An 18,696-nucleotide genomic window follows, 5' to 3' on the forward strand; every position below is an offset into this window, starting at 1 on the left:
ACGCCCGGCATTTTAACTCGGGCAATGCTTCAGTGAGCTACGACCAAACGACGACAAACGACACCATCGGCACATCTCTCGTCGACAAAGGGTAGGGGGAGCGGCGGGAGTGGAGTGGAGGGTTCATCAACACTATAGGCAAGGACTTCACCCAGAGACCACGCCCTCCAGAGCAGTGACCCAGTGGGACGTCAATCGAAGCCCGTTTGGTCGGCCAGCGGGCGGCACCGGGCGGAGTTGTGAGTGAGAGTTGTGACTCATTGCGGAGTTGTGAAGGCTATGAGAGTTGTGATTCATCGAGCGTGGCAGCCTCGGACGCGGACCGCCGGCCCACTGACCTAGGATCAGGAAGTCTTCGGTCCGCTGGCCACCGGTGGCCCGGCTGTGGTCGGTGTAGACGCGCAGGCTCTCGCGCACCAGCGTGCGGATCCACACGCAGATGTTCGTCGCCACCACGTGCATCAGGCCGCAGCGCGCCACCACCTTAAACTTGTGGATGTTCAGCTGCAACGGCCGGGGCGGGTTAGCGCGCGGGCTGCGCTAGGGACACAGAGGGAGAAGCAGTGGTGCAATCAAATCAGTCAAGAGTCAGAGCCGGATAGGGCTACATCATGTCCGGGTCAGAACGAAGGACTGTGGCACACCCGGGATAGAGAAAGGCCGCACAAAACGCGGATGAGACCCAGTGTCGGGAATTTCCGACGTGCTCTGGCTGGGTGGATGATGCTGGCGCCCAGATGACGCCTAACACCGTGACTCTTGTCCGGTTAACCCCGAGCTCTTGGGACGCGGAGGAACGGCAACCTCACTGCTCGCAAACAGCACGCAATTACGAAATATGCTGATATCGAGAAAGAGACATATTAAAAATAGATTTGATATTTTATACCTTTTCCAGCTGAACTTTATTGAAAACCACAGATGTTCGCGCAATCACTGAACGCATTTAATGAAACTCGCCATTCTAATTTAATGAAAGGCGTACACAAGAGTGCATTTCGGCTTTCGCCTTCAGTTAATACATTCATTTGTCCTTTTGCTATGTAATCCAGATCGCAAACCTAACACAGCATGGTAAGTAATATAGCACACAAACAGCTTGCGCACGCATCGACAAATGCAGCTAACACCTCCCTGCTTTCCGCACAAAACTACCCTTATTATCATCATAGCCCAGGTTGGCGTCTATCCTGTGGCGCGCGGGCCGCCTCCCCTCCCTCTGATGCGATTACGGCTGACCACGGGAGAGGGGTGTCAACCGCTCATCTGTGACCTGAGCGCACGCAGACCTCCCCAGACCCCTCCCCCCGTGGACGGGTGGCTGATCAGCGTTCACCGCCACCCCACCGCGCGCCGGCCCGGCAGCAGCACACGTGGTGGCATGGGCGGGCGACGCGCGACCACATAGCTAGTGAGCCGCGCGGCGGGCGCGGACACTGGCGCCGGCGCACCGCGTGCTGCCGCCTGTGTGTCTCTGACAGTTACGATGCCACGCACGCACTCCCACTCGAAGCATCGAAACTAAAGGCTGAAGCTGACGGTGTGGGAGTGGACGCTCGATACCTCACACCGCGAGGTGTGGGAGTGGACGCTCGGTACCCGACACCGCGAGGTGTGGGAGTGGACGCTCGGTGCCTCACACCGCGAGGTGTGGGAGTGGACGCTCGATACCTCACATCGCGGGGTGTGGGAGTGGACGCTCGGTGCCTCACACCGTGAGGTGTGGGAGTGGACGCTCGATACCTCACACCGCGAGGTGTGGGAGTGGACGCTCGGTACCTCACATCGCGAGGTGTGGGAGTGGACGCTCGGTACCTCACACCGCGAGGTGTGGGAGTGGACGCTCGGTGCCTCACACCGCGGGGTGTGGGAGTGAACGCTCGGTGCCTCACACCGCGAGGTGTGGGAGTGGACGCTCGATACCTCACATCGCGGGGTTTGGGAGTGGACGCTCGGTACCTCACACCGCGAGGTGTGGGAGTGGACGCTCGGTGCCTCACACCGCGGGGTTTGGGAGTGGACGCTCGGTGCCTCACACCGCGAGGTGTGGGAGTGGACGCTCGGTGCCTCAAACCGCGAGGTGTGGGAGTGGACGCTCGGTACCTCACATCGCGGGGTGTGGGAGTGGACGCTCGATACATCACACCGCGAGGCGTGGGAGTGGACGCTCGGTACCTCACACCGCGAGGTGTGGGAGTGGACGCTCGGTGCCTCACACCGCGGGGTGTGGGAGTGGACGCTCGGTGCCTCACATCGCGAGGTGTGGGAGTGGACGCTCGGTACATCACACCGCGAGGTGTGGGAGTGGACGCTCGGTACCTCACACCGCGAGGTGTGGGAGTGGACGCTCGGTGCCTCACACCGCGAGCCTGTGATGAGCGACCAGCGCAGCCGCACGCAGGGACAGAGCACCGACGCCAGCAAAGTCGCTGTCGCGGTTCACTAACTATGGGAGACTAATAGTCCCATGACCCCCAGCCTGGGAGGCCATCAAAGACTTCCCCCATCGCCAGGAAACTCTCCTATCAAGCACCGGGAGTGCTGGACTCCCGCTGGAGAGGCCACCGCCGTGACGCGCGCGGTGCTCACCCTGGAGTTCATGAAGATGAAGTACATCTGCATAAATGTGAAGGCGGCCTGAAGACACGGGTTGACGGCCATCAAGATCTGCCAGCAGTCCGAGTCCTGCGGGATCTCGAAGAACGAGCCCAGCTCCAAGCCGTTGTACACCATCGTGCCCAGGCCGAAAGCTGCAGAACAAAGGCGATGATAACAACCAGACGAGCAGCGTCTGGCGGTGCGGTGCGGCGAGGCGTGAGCGCGGCGACGGGTGGGGACGGAGCACAGAGCGTCCAGCTCCTCTAGACATAAGCTCAGAGGCCAATGGTGGGAGCTGATTACCACATGTGAACTCATCCAATGGGCCAGCTTGGCCCACTGATCGGCCTAATGGTTCGGCCAGGTCCACTGGCCCACCCCATGTTCCGACCTGGCCCGGTGACCCATCCTTTAGTGCAGTCTGGTCCACTGGCCCACACCCAGTCATGAACAGATCCAAAGACACATTGTTCGGTTGTGCAACACAGAGTCCTGCCTACTAGCCCAAGGCCATTATCCCACGATGTGGTGCTTGGAGAGCCACCTCACTGCTTACAATGCGACCCAGCAGGCAGTGAGATACACCCCATCAGCGACCCCCATCCTTTGCTTCGTCTACCGTGAGCCCGTATAAAATCCGCCACAGCCAGAACCACTGGCCCACGCAGCTCCACGGATCCACAGGGAACACACAGGGGGGGCCGTCGGCCCGTGCGATGTGCGATCTGACCCACCGTGTGAGCATCTACTGACCGATGGCGCCGATGCGGAGGAAGAAGCCGCCGTGGCTATGGTCATTGTCGCTCGTCTTGGTCTTGTAGGGGCGGCTCTCGCGGGTCAGCCGTTCCGGCGAGCCCCCACCGCCGCCGCCGCCGCCGCCACCGCCGCCGCCGCCGCCGTCGTTCAGGTTCACGTCGGCAGGTGGCTTGGCTTTCTGCAAACGCCAGGCGCGAGTGAGGCCGCCTGCCGGCTACCCGCTGGCGGCGTCAATATCCCGGATCGGCGGCCGGCCGCCGACAAAGCTTGTTCAGCTCCACTGAGACGAGCCGGCTATTGGCGTCAGCGCGGGCTTCCGAGCCACTCACTGCTGAGGCGCCAGCCAGCTTCATTTTGTCGCCGAGCCATTGATGGTATCAGAGAAGACCTCGTTTAACCTCATCCGGGAGAGCGTCGAAAATAGAGATGGTTTGTGGGAGCCGTTCTGAGGACCGCCGCATTCAATACATGCATGCGCCTTTGAGCATATACTTCGGATGAATTAAGTTACATTCGAAGATGTAACTGTTCCGTTGGGAATTGAAATCGTTCACTTCGCGCGGTGTTCGGTCGGAAAAACTAGCAATTGCGCATGTATGTGGCCAGAACTGACAGCACTGTCATACAATTGTCTTTGTTCAAGCAAAAAGTTAATAAGCTTCACAGTAAGTCGACTGAGTAGCGGTTGTGCAGAGGTCCAATGAACAGCTGCCATCATACCTGAAGGTTGGCCTCCTCACCAGAAGTGCGTCAGCGGCAGTCTCTCCCCATCCCACACCAGCTCTCCAAAGGTCGGAGACCATCACCGAATCCCATCACAAAAAACAGCCACACGTCACAGACCACCACCAAGGGCAGGGGATCAGGCGAGCCGAAGCCTAGCCGTCCGTGCGGATCGCATCGCAGACGTTAGTGGGCTGTGAGCGGTCAGTGGGGGAGCCAGCGGAGGCCGAGTACCTTGTCGGAGGACGGGCCAGCGCCGTCGTTAACCTCATAAAAGCCGGAGTGCGGCCGGCGGCGGCCCAACCGCGGACAGCACGAGCAGCCCTGCGGCAGGCGCGCGCGGCCCGTCATGTCGGCCGGCCTCGTGGGTAGGGGTGTGTGTGGGGAGGCGACTCTGGGTGAAACGAAACATGGCCTTTCCATCCAAGTCTCACTGGCAGGCATCAGTCAGCGAAAGCTGGCGTCTCCCAACGTGCTAAGCTTCCTCGGCGTCTTCGCGCAAGCAAAGCACCCACTAATGATTGTCGGCACGACCGGCCCAAGAGCTCAAGCTCAAGCCTGCTCCAGGAAAGCTGACTGACATCAAAGATGGGACAAATGTCAGCAGAAATAAACTACGGCTCAACGGGAACCTAACGGCCGATTCAGCGCTTTCCATAAAACTTCTTTTTCTCAAAACACGACAATGGAAAAGGAAAAAAAATAAAAGGCTGCATCATCAGAATGCTCATTTATCACTCACAACGCTCTCGAAATAATAGAAAAAGCCAAAAGCACTAGCTACCACCCACATCAGCGGTATACGTGCACACAAAGCGATCTACGCCGAAGACATCCAAGACAAGTGCAGGGTCGCACGAACGAGTGACTATTGTCAAGAGCCACTCGCTTACCTTTCCACAACATCCCGAGGTGTCCTTCTTCTTGCCGACCTTGGTGCTACTCTCGTGTAGCAGATAGATGAAGACGTACAGCAGGAACAGGATGCTGACGCCGTAGAGGTAAGTAAAGAACGCCTGCAGCGGACAACAAAGAGCTACATCGTCACGCACGAGTGCGGTCATAAGACATTGGCTAACAGAGTGACTCCACGATTGCTTAGATGAGCGCACATGATTCCAAAGATCCAATATTTCACGTCATGATACAGGCACTTTCTGAATAGCAATCGGCTAAATCACACGTTAGTCGCTTGCAAACGTAATGCGTGATCCCAGCTCGCTGCAGCATATCACTAGTCGCCCCGACTTGCGATCAAACACATATCGATTCGACCCAGCGGACGGCACATTTGGATGCATCGACGGACGGAGCAGAGCGTGCGCACTTCGCAACTGTCGCGCGAGGTCGCTGCTCGCCGAGCCCTGTGTCATCACCGCTGCACGTGGTGCCGCTGTACTCCCCGTCACCCGTTTTAAGTCCCGCCGCTTCCGGCCAGCACTGCACCCACGACAAAGAGGCGCTCTCCGCCGCCGCCGCCGCCGGAACCACCAGGGGGTGCCGCGGCGCGCCGGATGTGCAAAGGCGGTCTGTATCGTGCACGGTACCGGGAGGGGGAGCTGGCGAGCTGTTGAGCTGATGGTGGAGCAGACCCTGTCCGCCAGGTGGCAGGTGTCTACCAAGCGCGAGAGACCGATCCGCGTAACGCAAGGCGTGCGAAAAATGGCCAACCGCTGCACACGCTGACCCGCTAACACTGCGACAGGTACTGATCTGAAACATGGAGCTGGCAGGGTCGCCACCAGTTGTCGCCACCAACGGCGTCACCTGTTGCTCCCCTCCCTAGGGTCGATGCAGGGTGACGTGACCTGCCACACCTCCCAGAGCCAGGCCAACAGTCGGTCAGTCGGCCATTGGCGCCACGAGCGCCATAAACGCTCCCGCGAACCTACGGAAGCGCCCAGCACGCGGCCCCAGCGCGGCGGCGCGGCGGTAGGGACGCCGGGCGGGGCGGAGGTCGGGACACCCGGGTGGCGCTGGTGCGGAGCCCCGGGTCGGGACCCGCGTCGCCGCAGACGGCTGGCGGGAGTGCGGCGCTCGGTGCAGCCGGCTGGCGGGAGTGTGCGGCGCTCGGTGCGGTCAACCGGCGGGAATGTGCGGCGCTCGGTGTGGCCAGCCGGCGGGAGTGTGCGGCGCTCGGTGCGGTCAACCGGCGGGAGTTTGCGGCGCTCGGTGTGGCCGGCCGGCGGGAGTGTGCGACGCTCGGTGTGGTCAGCCGGCGGGAGTGTGCGACGCTCGGTGTGGCCAGCCGGCGGGAGTGTGCGACGCTCGGTGCGGCCGGCTGGCGGGAGTGTGCGACGCTCGGTGCGGCCGGCCGGTGGGAGTGTGCGACGCTCGGTGCGGTCCGCCGGCGGGAGTGCGCGGCGCTCGGTACTGGCCAGCCGGCGGGAGTGCGCGGCGCTCGGTGCGGCCGGCCGGTGGGAGTGTGCGACGCTCGGAGCGGTCAGCCGGTGGGAGTGCGCGGCGCTCGGTGCTGGTCAGCCGGCGGGAGTGCGCGGCGCTCGGTGCGGCCAGCCGGCGGATCTGAACGCGATACGGACCAGCCAGCGCCGGAATATCGTACACTTCCGCCGCCGGCAGAGCGCTCGCGCTCGCTTGCATTCGGAAACGATCTGCAACGATCTGCCCCGGCCGACAGGCGCTACCTTTTGTGGCCAGGACGATTTAGGTGCACCGCTCGTCGCTAAACCGTTAGGCGTTTGCAGGGAAGACTTGCTGTCGGAGCGTGGCACGCCTGGCCAGGGCACGCCCTAGGCGACGGCGCACCGGCGTCGAATAACCCGAACGATTTGCTGGCCGCCGTTGGCTGCTCACTTCCGGACAAGTTGCGATGAAGGGGCCGCAGCGGAACGTAAACGCGAGTAAACTATGCCTGCTTCGTTGTGCTTGTGAAAGCGTCCGGTGTTGATCGTGCCTGCTTTAAATATCACCGCGCAAATGAAATTAGCACTCGTATGCATCACGTTGAGCCCATATCTATTTTGAGAGCACAACAGTCCGTGTCCACATACCTCGTAGAAGTAGAGAGGCACACTGTCTGTGATGATCTCGGAGATGAGAAAGGCGATGCATACCACTACCAGAAGCTTTGCGTACACTAACGACAAAATCCGAAAGCACGCTGTCCTGAAAACACAGAGAAACGCCCGGTTAAATTGTACCCATAGAATGCGGTCTGACCGCAGTGATAATGACGTAAGCATTTGTTAGAGCACACTGGAAGAGCACTATCACCCTTAATTATGGCTAACCAAGTCGAAGGAATATAGCTATATGTCGGAGCATGGTACAGGTATAGCCAAAATAAAAACGCAAAATAATACTTGTGATGCTAAACCAATACACTTTCACTTAAGCTGTGAAATGCAAGCGAGCTAGCAGGAAAGCTGCCCCGCTCGTCCCATGGCAATGTGCGTCCAAGCTCGTGGCTACTTGCTTTCAGCTCAACTTAGTTGCGCCTTTTCGAAACGGGTAAACTCATCGAGCTCCCTGCAAATCAACACCGGCCGATCTAATGAGCCCCTCTCCCCGCCCCTCGCCTCCCTCCTCATCCCACGGTGCTGGCAATAAATGCCCCTTTCTATGCGTGAAAAGTGCTGGTCGGCATGACATTCAGAATTTCCTCTTTTCGTTGTTTTATGTTGCAACCGCCGTTCCAAATTGATATTCAACAGTTACGGCATTCTTGACGACACGTGGGACGCTGCGTTTATGTTCACAGCCACAAAGGAAATGTTCGCCGCTAGCCATCATTCAATCCAGAGACATTATTTCCCACACAAATCGTCCCCTAAAACGGATGCATAACTCGTAAGACTGCAGCGCTCTGCAAAGTAGCATCAGCGCAGAATGTCGTTGAAACCGGCGCGCCGAATCCGGACATTTCCGCGTTCCATCGCGTGACACCGAGGCTTGCGCATTCCATCGGTCCGCATCTGCGTGTGAGCCGCACGCTCCGGGGCCGGCCTGCTGGTGACAGGCCGGCGCGGTCAACAGGTGGCCAGTGGACGTGACTGAGCGCGTGAGCGCTGGGCCGGCCGGCCGTTGCCAGTCTGCAGACGCGGACCGGACGTCTCTCGTCGCATCGATCGGGGGCACCGGCGGTCGACGACCCGCCGTGTTGCAGAGCGCGGCGCGCAGGTATGCGCCGCCGCCGCCGCTGTCTGGCGGGCGGCGTCGGCCCAGGACAGCGGCCCAGCGCCCGGGCGGCGGAGCCCGAGCGGCGGGGCCACAGCGGCGGCGCCATCAGTAACGCATGCGGTGCTCCGGTCTCACCCGGCCGACCGCGACGTTCGGCGCTCGCCCACGCTCCGGCGTCGACGCTGGTCTTGCCTCGGCGCCGACTGCGCGCACCGGCGACCGACGGCGATCACCCTGGCGCTGTCAATTTGGCCTGGCCGATATCCGCAGCGGCCTCGTAAAGCTGCAGAGGCGGCCTGGCCAGCCGCGGACAGCGACGGTCTAACGTTTGCATTTAATTATTCACGGAAGTGGGCCCGGTCGGCTGCGATCGATACTACGTCCGTACGACCCGACTCCTGCTAGCCGTCCGCGCGGTGGCAATTATCCACACGAAGGTTAACGGATGTCTGACGGGGCGCGACCGACCCCGCCGAAGGCACCACGACTTCTGCGGCAGCCGGGTGCACGGCACCTGTGGCCGCCGGCCGCACAGCATCTGGAGCCGCTGGATATAAGGCATGTGTGGCCAACGGCAGGGCGCCTGTCGCAGCCGACAGCACGGCATCTGCGACAGACAGCCGTCACAACGATGCGAGCTGTTGGCCTGCTCCCATCAAGAGGCGCCTAGAAGGCCAGAGGTATTCACCGCGAAGCTGTTGATTGGAAGTCACTGAACGATGGGGCTTCAAAAGCCACATTGAATCCAGCTAGCAATTAACCTGAGCTTGTATTCATCGGATGGAAGATATCGTCTTTGTTAAGTGATGCATTCGTGGGCGCAGGCCTGTCCCAAATGCCATTGAATGGCCGCCTTTGTCTAAGTCCAACTGAACCTGTCACTAGCATTCTGAAGAGCCGTGCCAACACAAGACCGAAAGCGAATCGATCGCGGGAAGCAACACGCCAGGAGTCGCTTCTACGGTACAGGCGATACCATTCAAACTTGCTGCAAGCACCATTCCACCGTCACAAAGTACCCGCTGGGGACATCCTGCCACGGACGGGGAACGGGGCAGCCACGGAGCGCGGTTCAAAGCGTCCTGCTCAGCTCGCGCGCACGCCCCCGAAGGGCCGCAGCTGCCAGGAGTCGATCAGGGTGGTGCGACAAGCTCTCGTAGCATATCCGCGCGCCGGCATCAGCCCAGTACCACCGCATGTGTTTTCGCCACCGGCAGGCTGCGTCCCGCGCCGCCGGCCCAGCCCAGCCCAGGCAGTGCTCGAGCAGGCCGACCAGGTCGCACGAGTAGTTCTCCAGCGCCACCTGTCGGGCCGCGTCGAAAGGCGGCGCGTGGCGCACTCCGTGCGGTCTCAGCCGACCTTGGTTCTCGGCATCCAGGCGCTGCATGCGGCCGAGCCAGCCGGGCACACTCTCGGCGATGGCTCTCACCAGCAGCGGCGTGTTAAGCATCAGCTGCGCGAGCCCGCGCGGACTGCGCGCGTCGTCGGGCAGTCCGGCCGGCCGCTCGGCTGGCGGCCGCGCGCGCTGCTCGTCCACCCAGGCGACCACGGCCGGCGTGTCCTGCAGAACGAGCTGACCGTCGCCGGCAGAGAGCAGCGCCAGCAGCGGCACCGGGTCCCAGAAGAAGGTGCCGTCGCCGCGCGGCTCCAGGGCCGCCCACTGCACGGCGTCGTCCGGCGCCACGAGCATCGCGCGAAACAGGTGCACCGGCGGGTGCATGGCCGCCATCACGTGCCGGTGCATCAGCAGCAGCTCGGCGGCGCCCGAGGCGCGCAGCAGCCGCGGGATCCGCTCGTGCAGCAGGAGACGCACGAACGACATCACGTGGCAGTTGATGGCGCCGCTCACACCCTCCGCGATGAGCGCGCGCGCCAGGCTGATGCGGAGCTGGCGCTCCGTGGGCGGGACGCCAGGGCACTGGAGCACGTGGCGCAGCAGGCGCATGTGTAACTCGGTGCACGCGCGCATGAGGAGTCGCGTCATGTTCTGCCGCATCATATCAATCGTCGCCCTCATCGCGTCCAGCTCGTCCGGCGTCAAGAGCCGCAGCAGGTTGATCTCGGTCCAGAAGAAGCTGGGCAGGCGGCGAGTTGTGACCGCAGCGCCCAGGTGGTCCAGGACGCGGCGTGCGCATCGCGTGACGCTGCGCCACTGGACGGTTGGCGTCTCCTGCACCAGCCACAGCAGCGACGTCTTCAGAAAGTAGGACTTCACCGCCTTCCCCCGTGAACCCAGGCCGGTCTTGCACCCCTTGAGGGCGAGCAGGGTGCATCGTTGCACCTCAGTCAAGTGCCATGCGGCCACCACCTCAGCCCGCGAGAACGACAGCCGCCACTCCTCGAGCTGTGTGGCGCTGCCCTTGCAGCCGGTTGGCACCAGATGCACGCCGAATTGGCAGATGTCGTCGCGCGCCGCCGCCGGCGGCCAGTCACGCGCCTTGGCCCGCGCCACGAACTCGTCCGAGGGCCACCAGGGCGCGCGCAGGCAGGGGACCATGTCGTTGTCGTCCTTGGTGGGCGGGTACTGGTGCAGTGGTCCGGCCACGGCGGCGGAAGGCCCGGTGGCCGCCATCTCCGCGCCCGGGCCCAGCCGCACGCGCATCAGGTCGCACATGAAGCGGCGCACGCTCTCGGCTGAGAACACGCGCGGCTCCGCGTGCGCGCAGTCGGGCCGGCGCACCTGCAGCAGCCGCACGAAGCCGGCGTTCTCGGTGGGCGCGACGCGGAGTCGCGCCGCCCCCACGGGACCGTCGCCGTTCGTCTCCCAGTGCACGGGCCCCAGCTCACACATGGTGTCGTGATCCGACTCCAGTCGCACCACCATCTCCACGTCGCCGAAGCCCTCCACCTGACTGCCGGACATGCAGGCGCCGCGGATGGAGAGGTGGCCGAGCGGCGAGCACACGCACTCAGCCAGCTCCTCCTGCAGCGTCCACTGCAGCGGCACGTCCTCCAGCGCCTGACACGTTTGGCTGTGCTCCGAGGTCAGCGCCTCGGCCAGCTTTACCGCCGGGTGAAATCGGTGTGTGCTGGTCAGCACGCAGTCGAGGACCAGGTCAGCGTGCGCACCACACTTGAGCAGCAGCCGTTCGGCTATCTGGTCCAGCTGCGGCCCGCGTGGGCCCAGGTCCGGCAGCTCCATCGCTGCCCTGCGCCGCGCCGCCACTGCACGGCGGCCGCCGGACGCCAAATCACCGGCGCCAGGCACGGTCCCAGCGCCGGTGGGCAGGGTGGGCGCCTGACGCCTGGCCAAGGCCGCGATCAGTAGACGGCTGCGCACGCCTACCTCCAACTGTCTGGGCCGTCCGTCGAATCCCGACTCCCCTGCCCCCCCCCCCCTTTCCTTTCGTGAACCGCGCCTGCGCATCTTTCCGGTCGGTTATTGCAAAACGGCGGCTTCCAGCAGAGCTGCGGAAACTGCTTACTCGAAACCGGTCAGGTCCGGCCGGGCTTCTCGCAGGCCCGACCGGTTAGAGCGGACTGCAAAGCGCGCGACATCTAGGTAGTGAATTCCGGCTGGCTGGTGGCCATGAGTATGACGCAATCGCCTGCAAACGCGTGAGGTTCAGAGAAGGCTGCGTTGAGAACTGCATCCACGGACCTCAGCTTTGCACGGCATGGAGGGGTGTGTGCACCGAATAACTGCAGGGGTTTTAAAGACTACTTGACGAGAAAAAGAAGCGAGATAGAGTTCGATTTGGAGCTCCGAGACCCCCAAATCAATATGGGCCAGGGGGCGTCAGTTGACCCACGACATCCCCTACGTCGCCGAGAAGTCGAGCGGTTCCGAGATAGTCAAGGAATGTTTCTGAGATAGGACGGTGCCATGAAAAAAGGTCACAGGGTTCACAGGGTTTATGTATTTCAATTCCCATCCTTTCGACTCTCTCGAGGACGGCAACGCCGGCTATGTCTAGGTGTCGCACCCCCGCTGGTGCGACAATTAGTTGTGGATGTGGAAGGTGCATTGCATTAATTTAATAGATCGCATGCTAATTTAAAACGATATCAAACGATTTCCACCATCCCATTTCACCCGCGTTTAGACATTACGCTTTTCTTAGTGAGCTATTCACGTTCAATTTCTTGAAGCACTTGATGCATAACCATAACAAAACTGCGGCTAAAATTGAGACGTTCGTAGCGCATCTCTAATCAGCAGTGGGAGCGGGCTTTGAGTGGAAGGGGCGGCGCGTGTGGGTGTTTCGGAGCCCATCGGTACAGTAAGGTGGAATATTTGAACCCATTGCTACAATCGTAAGTGTCTGGTGTAATGCCTGTCTTTGCACTGATAAGCGAATTGCACAGATAGCCTTTGCCATGATCTTTGAAAGTGAAACCTGGAAAGACATGCAGCGACTGAGCACGTTGTGTTTGCACTTTTGGAAACCCTACATAAAGATCGGTGGTTCCGTCATAGGTGAAAAATGAGATGGAACATCTTGGTTTTCGACAGTGTTTCGTTCTTTACAAAACCCGGGGCGCAGTTTCGCGAACCGAGTTGGGGGGAGCAGGGGAGTCTGAGCAGTGCAAAATGACGCAACCTACCACCAAGATGCGGCAGGGTCTAAAAACCGGCGCATGAAGCAGATATGCACGTCCTCCAAAACGGCTCGTCCGATCGTCTTGAAACCTTCGCCAATTGATTGCGCTCAATGAGGTGAGTCATGGGAGGCAATATCGAGACCTGACATGAGGTCGAACACTTCGAAAACGTGAAGGGAAAATTCCACGTGAAAATGCAGACCGCAGATCTCAGAGTCTCCTGCACAGATCACTGAAACCTCACCGTTGCATGCGCTTTCCTGATTCCCTCTTGTAATGCTTGTAATGGAAAACCGGGTGAGCCCAGGTGAGGTCAATAGTCGCAAAATTTCATAACTTCCAAAAGCATTGCTTTCAGGCAACCCATAGCTCAGAATCTGCCATGCTGATAGCTGCGAAATCTTACCATCAAGTACGCCATTTACCCAGTCTCTGTTGAAGCTGTATGTATGGTGCTATTCACAATTATGCCTTTTCCTTTTATGTTTATTCCCAAGAAAATGTGGAGCTCGGTTGGGCTGGCCTTGTGAGGTTGAATTTCTCCTTAGAGGAGGTGTTGTACTGAAAATCATGCGCAGAATCGCCTGTGGTGTCGCCGCGATTAACCGAACCGTGGCCGTGGAGCACGTGATGGTGCGTGGCTGATCAATGTGTGGTGTGCGAATACCGGTTTGTCGTGACCATGTACATGCCTCCTCAGCCGTCTTTTGTTGGTTGCTGGCTCCAAGTCGTTCAGAAGTTCACCGATTTGAACTGAGCTTGGGCCGAAACGGACCGGTTTGGGCAGTCTCCTGCTGCGATAGATCAATGACCTCAGAATTTGCCTTGGGGACAAGCTATGGAAACGACGTCACTGCTTTGGTCCAGCGGGAAGGTTGGGGCTCAGTGCGTGTGTTGTTCTTGCTTGCTTGCTTGATTGATGCTTGATTCGACGATCACGACCGTCCCAAACATGCCGAATTAAATACCTCTTATACAGTGTACTTGGTGTGCCTTGACTCGTCAAAAAAGAAGACGACGTCTTTGCACATGCGCACAAAACCCTCAGAAATGTTGCTGTAATGTGCACGACCGCGAAAAACTACCCGCGCGCTTTTGGTACTACAAACACAACACAAACGCATGGCTTCATTGCATGCATTGCAACTGCTAATGTACCATCGAGTGGTGAAGGTTTGGAGATGATTTGGAGCAATAGGTTCCGAATGTTTGCTTCTGGGACTTGTTCTTCCGTGACAAGCTATACACACCAAGAAGAAAGCATGCCCCCAAGAAGGATTCTGAAGTCATTGATCTGTCGCAGCAGGAGACTGCTCAAACCGGTCCGTTTCGGCCCAGACTCAGTTCGAATTGGCAAACTTCCGAACGATTTGGAGCCAGCAACCAACATAAGACTGCTGAGGAGGCATGTACATAATCAAGGCAAAGCGGTACTCGCACACCACACACATTGATCAGCCACGCACCATCACGTGCTCCACGGCTATGCTAATCGCGGCGACACCATACACGATTCTGCGCGTGATTTTCAGTACACCTTCGCTAAGGAGAAATTAAATCTCACAAGGCCAGCCTAACCAAGCTGCAAGCTTGCTTGTCAATAAAATAAAAGGAAAAGGCATAATTGTAGATGGCAACATGCATACAGCTTCAACGGAGAATCAGGGTAAGTGGCGTACTGGATGGTAAGGTTTCGCAGCTATCGACGTGGTAGATTCTGAGCTATGGGTTGTCAGCAAGCAATGCTTTTGGAATTTATGAAATTTTGCGACTTTTGACCTCACTGGAGTTTAATTTTTTATTGCAAGTGGAAATCAGGTATGGTGCATCCAGTGCTGAAGGTTTCACAGCGATCTGTACGGTAGGCTATGAGATATGAATTGTCTGCATTTGCGTAACAAATTTTTCTTCTGCGTTTTCGGGATGTTTGATCTCAGGTCAGGTCTTGATATTGCCTCCCCAGACTCGCCTCATCGCACGGAATGGATTGGTGCAGGTTTCAAGGCGACTGGACGGGTCGTGACGAAGAACGTGCGTGTCTGCTTCATTGTCATTTTTTGGACCCTGCCCCAAAATACGTTAACAGACGGGTTTCTCCCCGGACTTAACCCAATTTCTTGTCAAACTTAGGGGTCTGAACTCAAAATATAGAGACCACCATAACCCAAGGTTTGTTGGTTTGCACTTCTATACGGCCTAATCTTGGCACTCCGATCAACAACGCTACTCCTATGCGTCCTATCGTGACACTGCACTCCCATACGGCCTATCGTGGCACTCCGATGAGCAACGTTAGGTTTGTTAGGAACGTGCAATTGAGTGCGAGTAGAATACCGTGCAGTATGAAAAGGCAGAGAGCACGATTGATTCCAGCGAGGCAGGAGCCGCACTTTCTCTAGATCCAGTTGTTCCCCCGCATTTCTTATGTGCGTAATAAGCGGAATGGATTGAACCTACCGAAAAGTGCCATTTTTGCTTGAATGCGTGTAGAGTTGCCACTGTCTGACTCAGCTGGTATCTGTCGTCTGTCAACAGTTCTTTCTTTACACTTAAATGATCACGGGCGGTGCCTCTGCCCTAAGGAGTTGTGCTGTGAGAAAATTCGCACTGGATGAAAACCAGACGGGCCTTGAGTGTGGGGTCTTTCCAACATGATGAGTTGTAGCGGACTGGCAAGCTGACCTTTCTAACCGAACTAACTCTCAGGAGGTGCTAGTTAAAAGACAGTTTCAAGCAACAAGTAAGATACATTGCGAGAAAAGTGGATTTTCTGGCAGTGCCTGCGATCATCAGCGAGTACTGAGTCGCGCATGTGTCGAACATGATTTAAGTTCATCCTAATGCTTGCATGATGTCATTTAACCAGTACCTCGTATCGTATGCATCATGCATCGAGTAAATAACTTCATGCCCGATAATTGACTTGGCACCAAGATGAACTGGATCAAGTACAATAGACCCAAAAAGGCGGACAAACACAGAATTGACTTCGCGCCAAACCACCATCATGTGCACGCTCAGGCTTGCGGACTGCCGAAAACAGACACCAGAACCAGGCAAATGAGCAAACGTTGGGACCGCAACCCGGACGTGTATCGCATACAGTTCGCGCGGCGGCTGGCGCACCCGCCACGCGACGCGCGCTACGACCGCGCGACGCCATGGCTGGAGTACGGCTCACGGGGCGAAGACACGCCTGCGCCGGAGACGCCGCTGGGCGTGCGCCACTCCCGGCGCCCGGCCGGTCGTCTCATCACCTCCACGCCCAAGTCGCCGACGGCGGGTCAGACGGCGGGCGGCGCGGCGCGCGAGCCGCCGGCTGGCCGCCGCCGCCGGGCGAGTCCGGCGCCGAGCTCGGACGCGTGGCCAGCTGAGTCGAGCCTGGACGCCACCGGTCGCAGCTCGCTCTTTCCCGACACGTTCCCGGACACGGCCGGCTTCCACAGGCTGTACACGGCGGCGGCCGGGCTCGGCGGCGCAGAGGCAGACGCTCGGACCTGCCGGCCGGTGCCGCCACCGCCGCTCGCGGCCGCCGAACGGTGGTCCTCGTCGGCGCGTTGGGCCGCGCCACGTCAGACGACTATGGGTCAGGTGACGCCGAGCGCTCCCGAGGAGCGGCCCAGCACAGTGCGCTCGGAGCCCAGCACTCCAGACGGTGCCGGCCAGTGGCAGGCACGGGGCGAGGACAGCATCGCCACAGTGGTCCGCCCCCGGCCGGCCGACGGCCCGACGGCGCGGCGGCCAGGTGCCCGTGGTCGCCCCGTCAGCCAGCCGCTGGAGGGTATCGTAGAAGAGCTGCTGTACTTGCCGTGTAACACGCATAAGACCATACAGCCCCACCTCTCTGATCCCAGGTTCTGGGAGCCCATATGCTCAGGGAGGCGAGTTGGCTTGTTTTCCCCAGAAGTCAGCGATCCTTCGAATTGGCTCGAGCCTGGGGGGATATCCACGCAAAGCTGTTCGGAAGTTGAAAGCGTCACCACCCCTGAGCAACTGAGGGGGACGGACCGAGATCACTGCTCAGGTGTTGGCAATGCTCCTGTTCTCGATGCCAGCCTAGCCCAAGGACGCGCAGGGCCAGCAGACGTGAAGCCGACGCGCTCAGCTAACGAGGCAGCCAATCACACGTGCTGTGGAGAGCGGCGCAGCGTGCCGCATGGCGGCGCGGCTTGCGACCAGAGTCGTTGCAGCGGCCTGCCGGGACGCAGGGTGTTCGATGACGAGTGGCGTCTGATCAGTGACGCAAGCGCCGGCTCCGTGCCGCCCGGCGCCGCGTCGCCTCCCCGCCGCCGCAGCGACGATGACTGCTTACCTTCGGCGGCGCCGGGCGCGCCATTTGCGGCGCCATCTCCCGTCGACCCACTGAACCGCACGTTCGTGGTGCCACTGCCAGACACCGCTAGGACGCGCTCGTCACCCGACCGGGCGCGGCCGGCGGCGGCGGGAACCCGGGAGCGCCGACCGGCCGGCTGGCCGCCGGCCACGCCGCGTCGACTAGTGGTGGAGCTGGCCGACCGGGCCGCGCAGACGTCTCCGGCGGTGACCGGCGCGCGTCACGCTGCCGCCCAGACCAGCCCGCCGCCGCCGGCCCGGGCCGCGGCCACGCAGACCAGCCCCGCCGCCGCCCCACCGGACCGCGCCCCGCCGGCCGCTGCCGCCGACTCCAGGTCGGCCGGCGGCACCGCGCAGTGACGGTACGTCGGGGTGGGCGGCCCGGGTTGCGCTGCCGCTCTGTCGGCGGCGGCACGAGAGCGCACGCCGACCGGGCGGCGGTGGCGGGCTGAGGCCGCCATATTGCGGCCGAGCCGTGCGTCTTGTCGCCCAATGTCTTAAGGTGGGCTAGCCTGTTCCCAAAGATCGAACAGCCCGATTCTGCCTTAAAATGTAAACATTTAAGCCCTCGCGACCGTTTTAACGCAAGGCAGCAAGCAAACCAGCTATACAAGTGTCTCGGCGACCGTACGGGGCTGCCGGCGACCCGTGACCACGCCAGGGCTTTTTCTGGGGCGGCCACGAGCACGGGGTTCGCAGCTGCGTTGGTTCGCAAAGGGCTTGCAACACCGCAGATGCCTCAGCTTGGCCACGCGCCCAGGAACACAGAGCAGGCGCAGCTGTTGTCGTTAGCCAAAACCGAGCAGACGGCCCGCCAGAGCCGCAAAGCTGCAAGAGACGATCGAGTACGCCAGTGGGGCCCGCTGCGGCCAGACCCGGGCCAGGCCGGCCGCGGCCAATCTGATGAAGGCCGCCAGATCAATCTGATGGGCGAAGGAGCGGAGGCGGTGACCGCGCCGCTCCGACGGCTGGTCGCGTGCAGCACGTGCGCCGCATACGATGGCCTGACAGGAGTGTGGCGTGTTGCAGGGCCGCGCCACCGGACCATGACGAGCGCGGAAGGCGGTGGGGACGGCGTGCACCAGTTCGGCCGTGTTCTCTCCGACCTGGAAGCCACCAACCGCCAGCTGGACGCCACGCTGGACGAGGTGGCGCGCATGAAGGTGCGCGCTGCGACGCTGGCGCTGGAGCTGGCCGCCGAGTTTGACCCGGAGCTGACGGTGCGCCTGGAACGGCTGGAGGCGGAGCAGGCGCGCGCCGCGGCCGCCGTCGGCGCAGCGGAGGCCGCACCGGAGGCGGCCGACGACGGGTGAGCGGTGGGACCGGCCGCGGCTCGCGGCTCGCCGCCGCCGCCGCCACCCACAGCCACCAGCCGACGGTCCGCCGGAGACGGGCGGCCAATGTGTCCCGCGTGTGTCCGGTGACGCGTCCTTGTCTTCGACTGTGCTGTTTTCATTGTTGTTTGGCTTGACTAGGTGGTTACTGTTGGCGCCACAAGAGCCCTATTTTAGCAGCGTGTCGTTGTATTCTTGAGTTGTCTGATGCATTACACGGCTGCAGCCATATTATGCTTCTCCTACCGGTGAAATACGACAGGTTTCG

At 60.5% G+C, this 18,696-nt stretch overlaps 1 protein-coding gene across 6 annotated transcripts in view; it reads right to left on the reverse strand.

Moving 5' to 3' along the window:
• Nucleotides 1-338: 338 nt before the first annotated feature.
• Nucleotides 339-18,696, reverse strand: part of LOC119091430 (proton channel OtopLc) — a gene marked incomplete at its 3' end in the record, with an annotated part of 59,264 nt that continues 40,906 nt past the window's right edge. For 5 of the 6 annotated variants that reach the window (XM_037214220.1, XM_037214224.1, XM_037214222.1 and 2 more), the window contains 6 exon segments: nucleotides 339-504; nucleotides 2,590-2,750; nucleotides 3,352-3,532; nucleotides 4,312-4,401; nucleotides 4,971-5,093; nucleotides 7,089-7,203. In XM_037214220.1, coding sequence (XP_037070115.1) covers nucleotides 339-504; nucleotides 2,590-2,750; nucleotides 3,352-3,532; nucleotides 4,312-4,401; nucleotides 4,971-5,093; nucleotides 7,089-7,203 — 836 coding nt within the window. 6 annotated transcript variants of the gene reach the window in all.

The sequence above is a fragment of the Pollicipes pollicipes genome, unplaced genomic scaffold (assembly GCF_011947565.3).
Source record: "Pollicipes pollicipes isolate AB1234 unplaced genomic scaffold, Ppol_2.1 Scaffold_3447;HRSCAF=4054_pilon_pilon_pilon, whole genome shotgun sequence".
In the NCBI taxonomy this organism is placed as follows: Eukaryota; Metazoa; Arthropoda; class Thecostraca; order Pollicipedomorpha; family Pollicipedidae; genus Pollicipes; species Pollicipes pollicipes.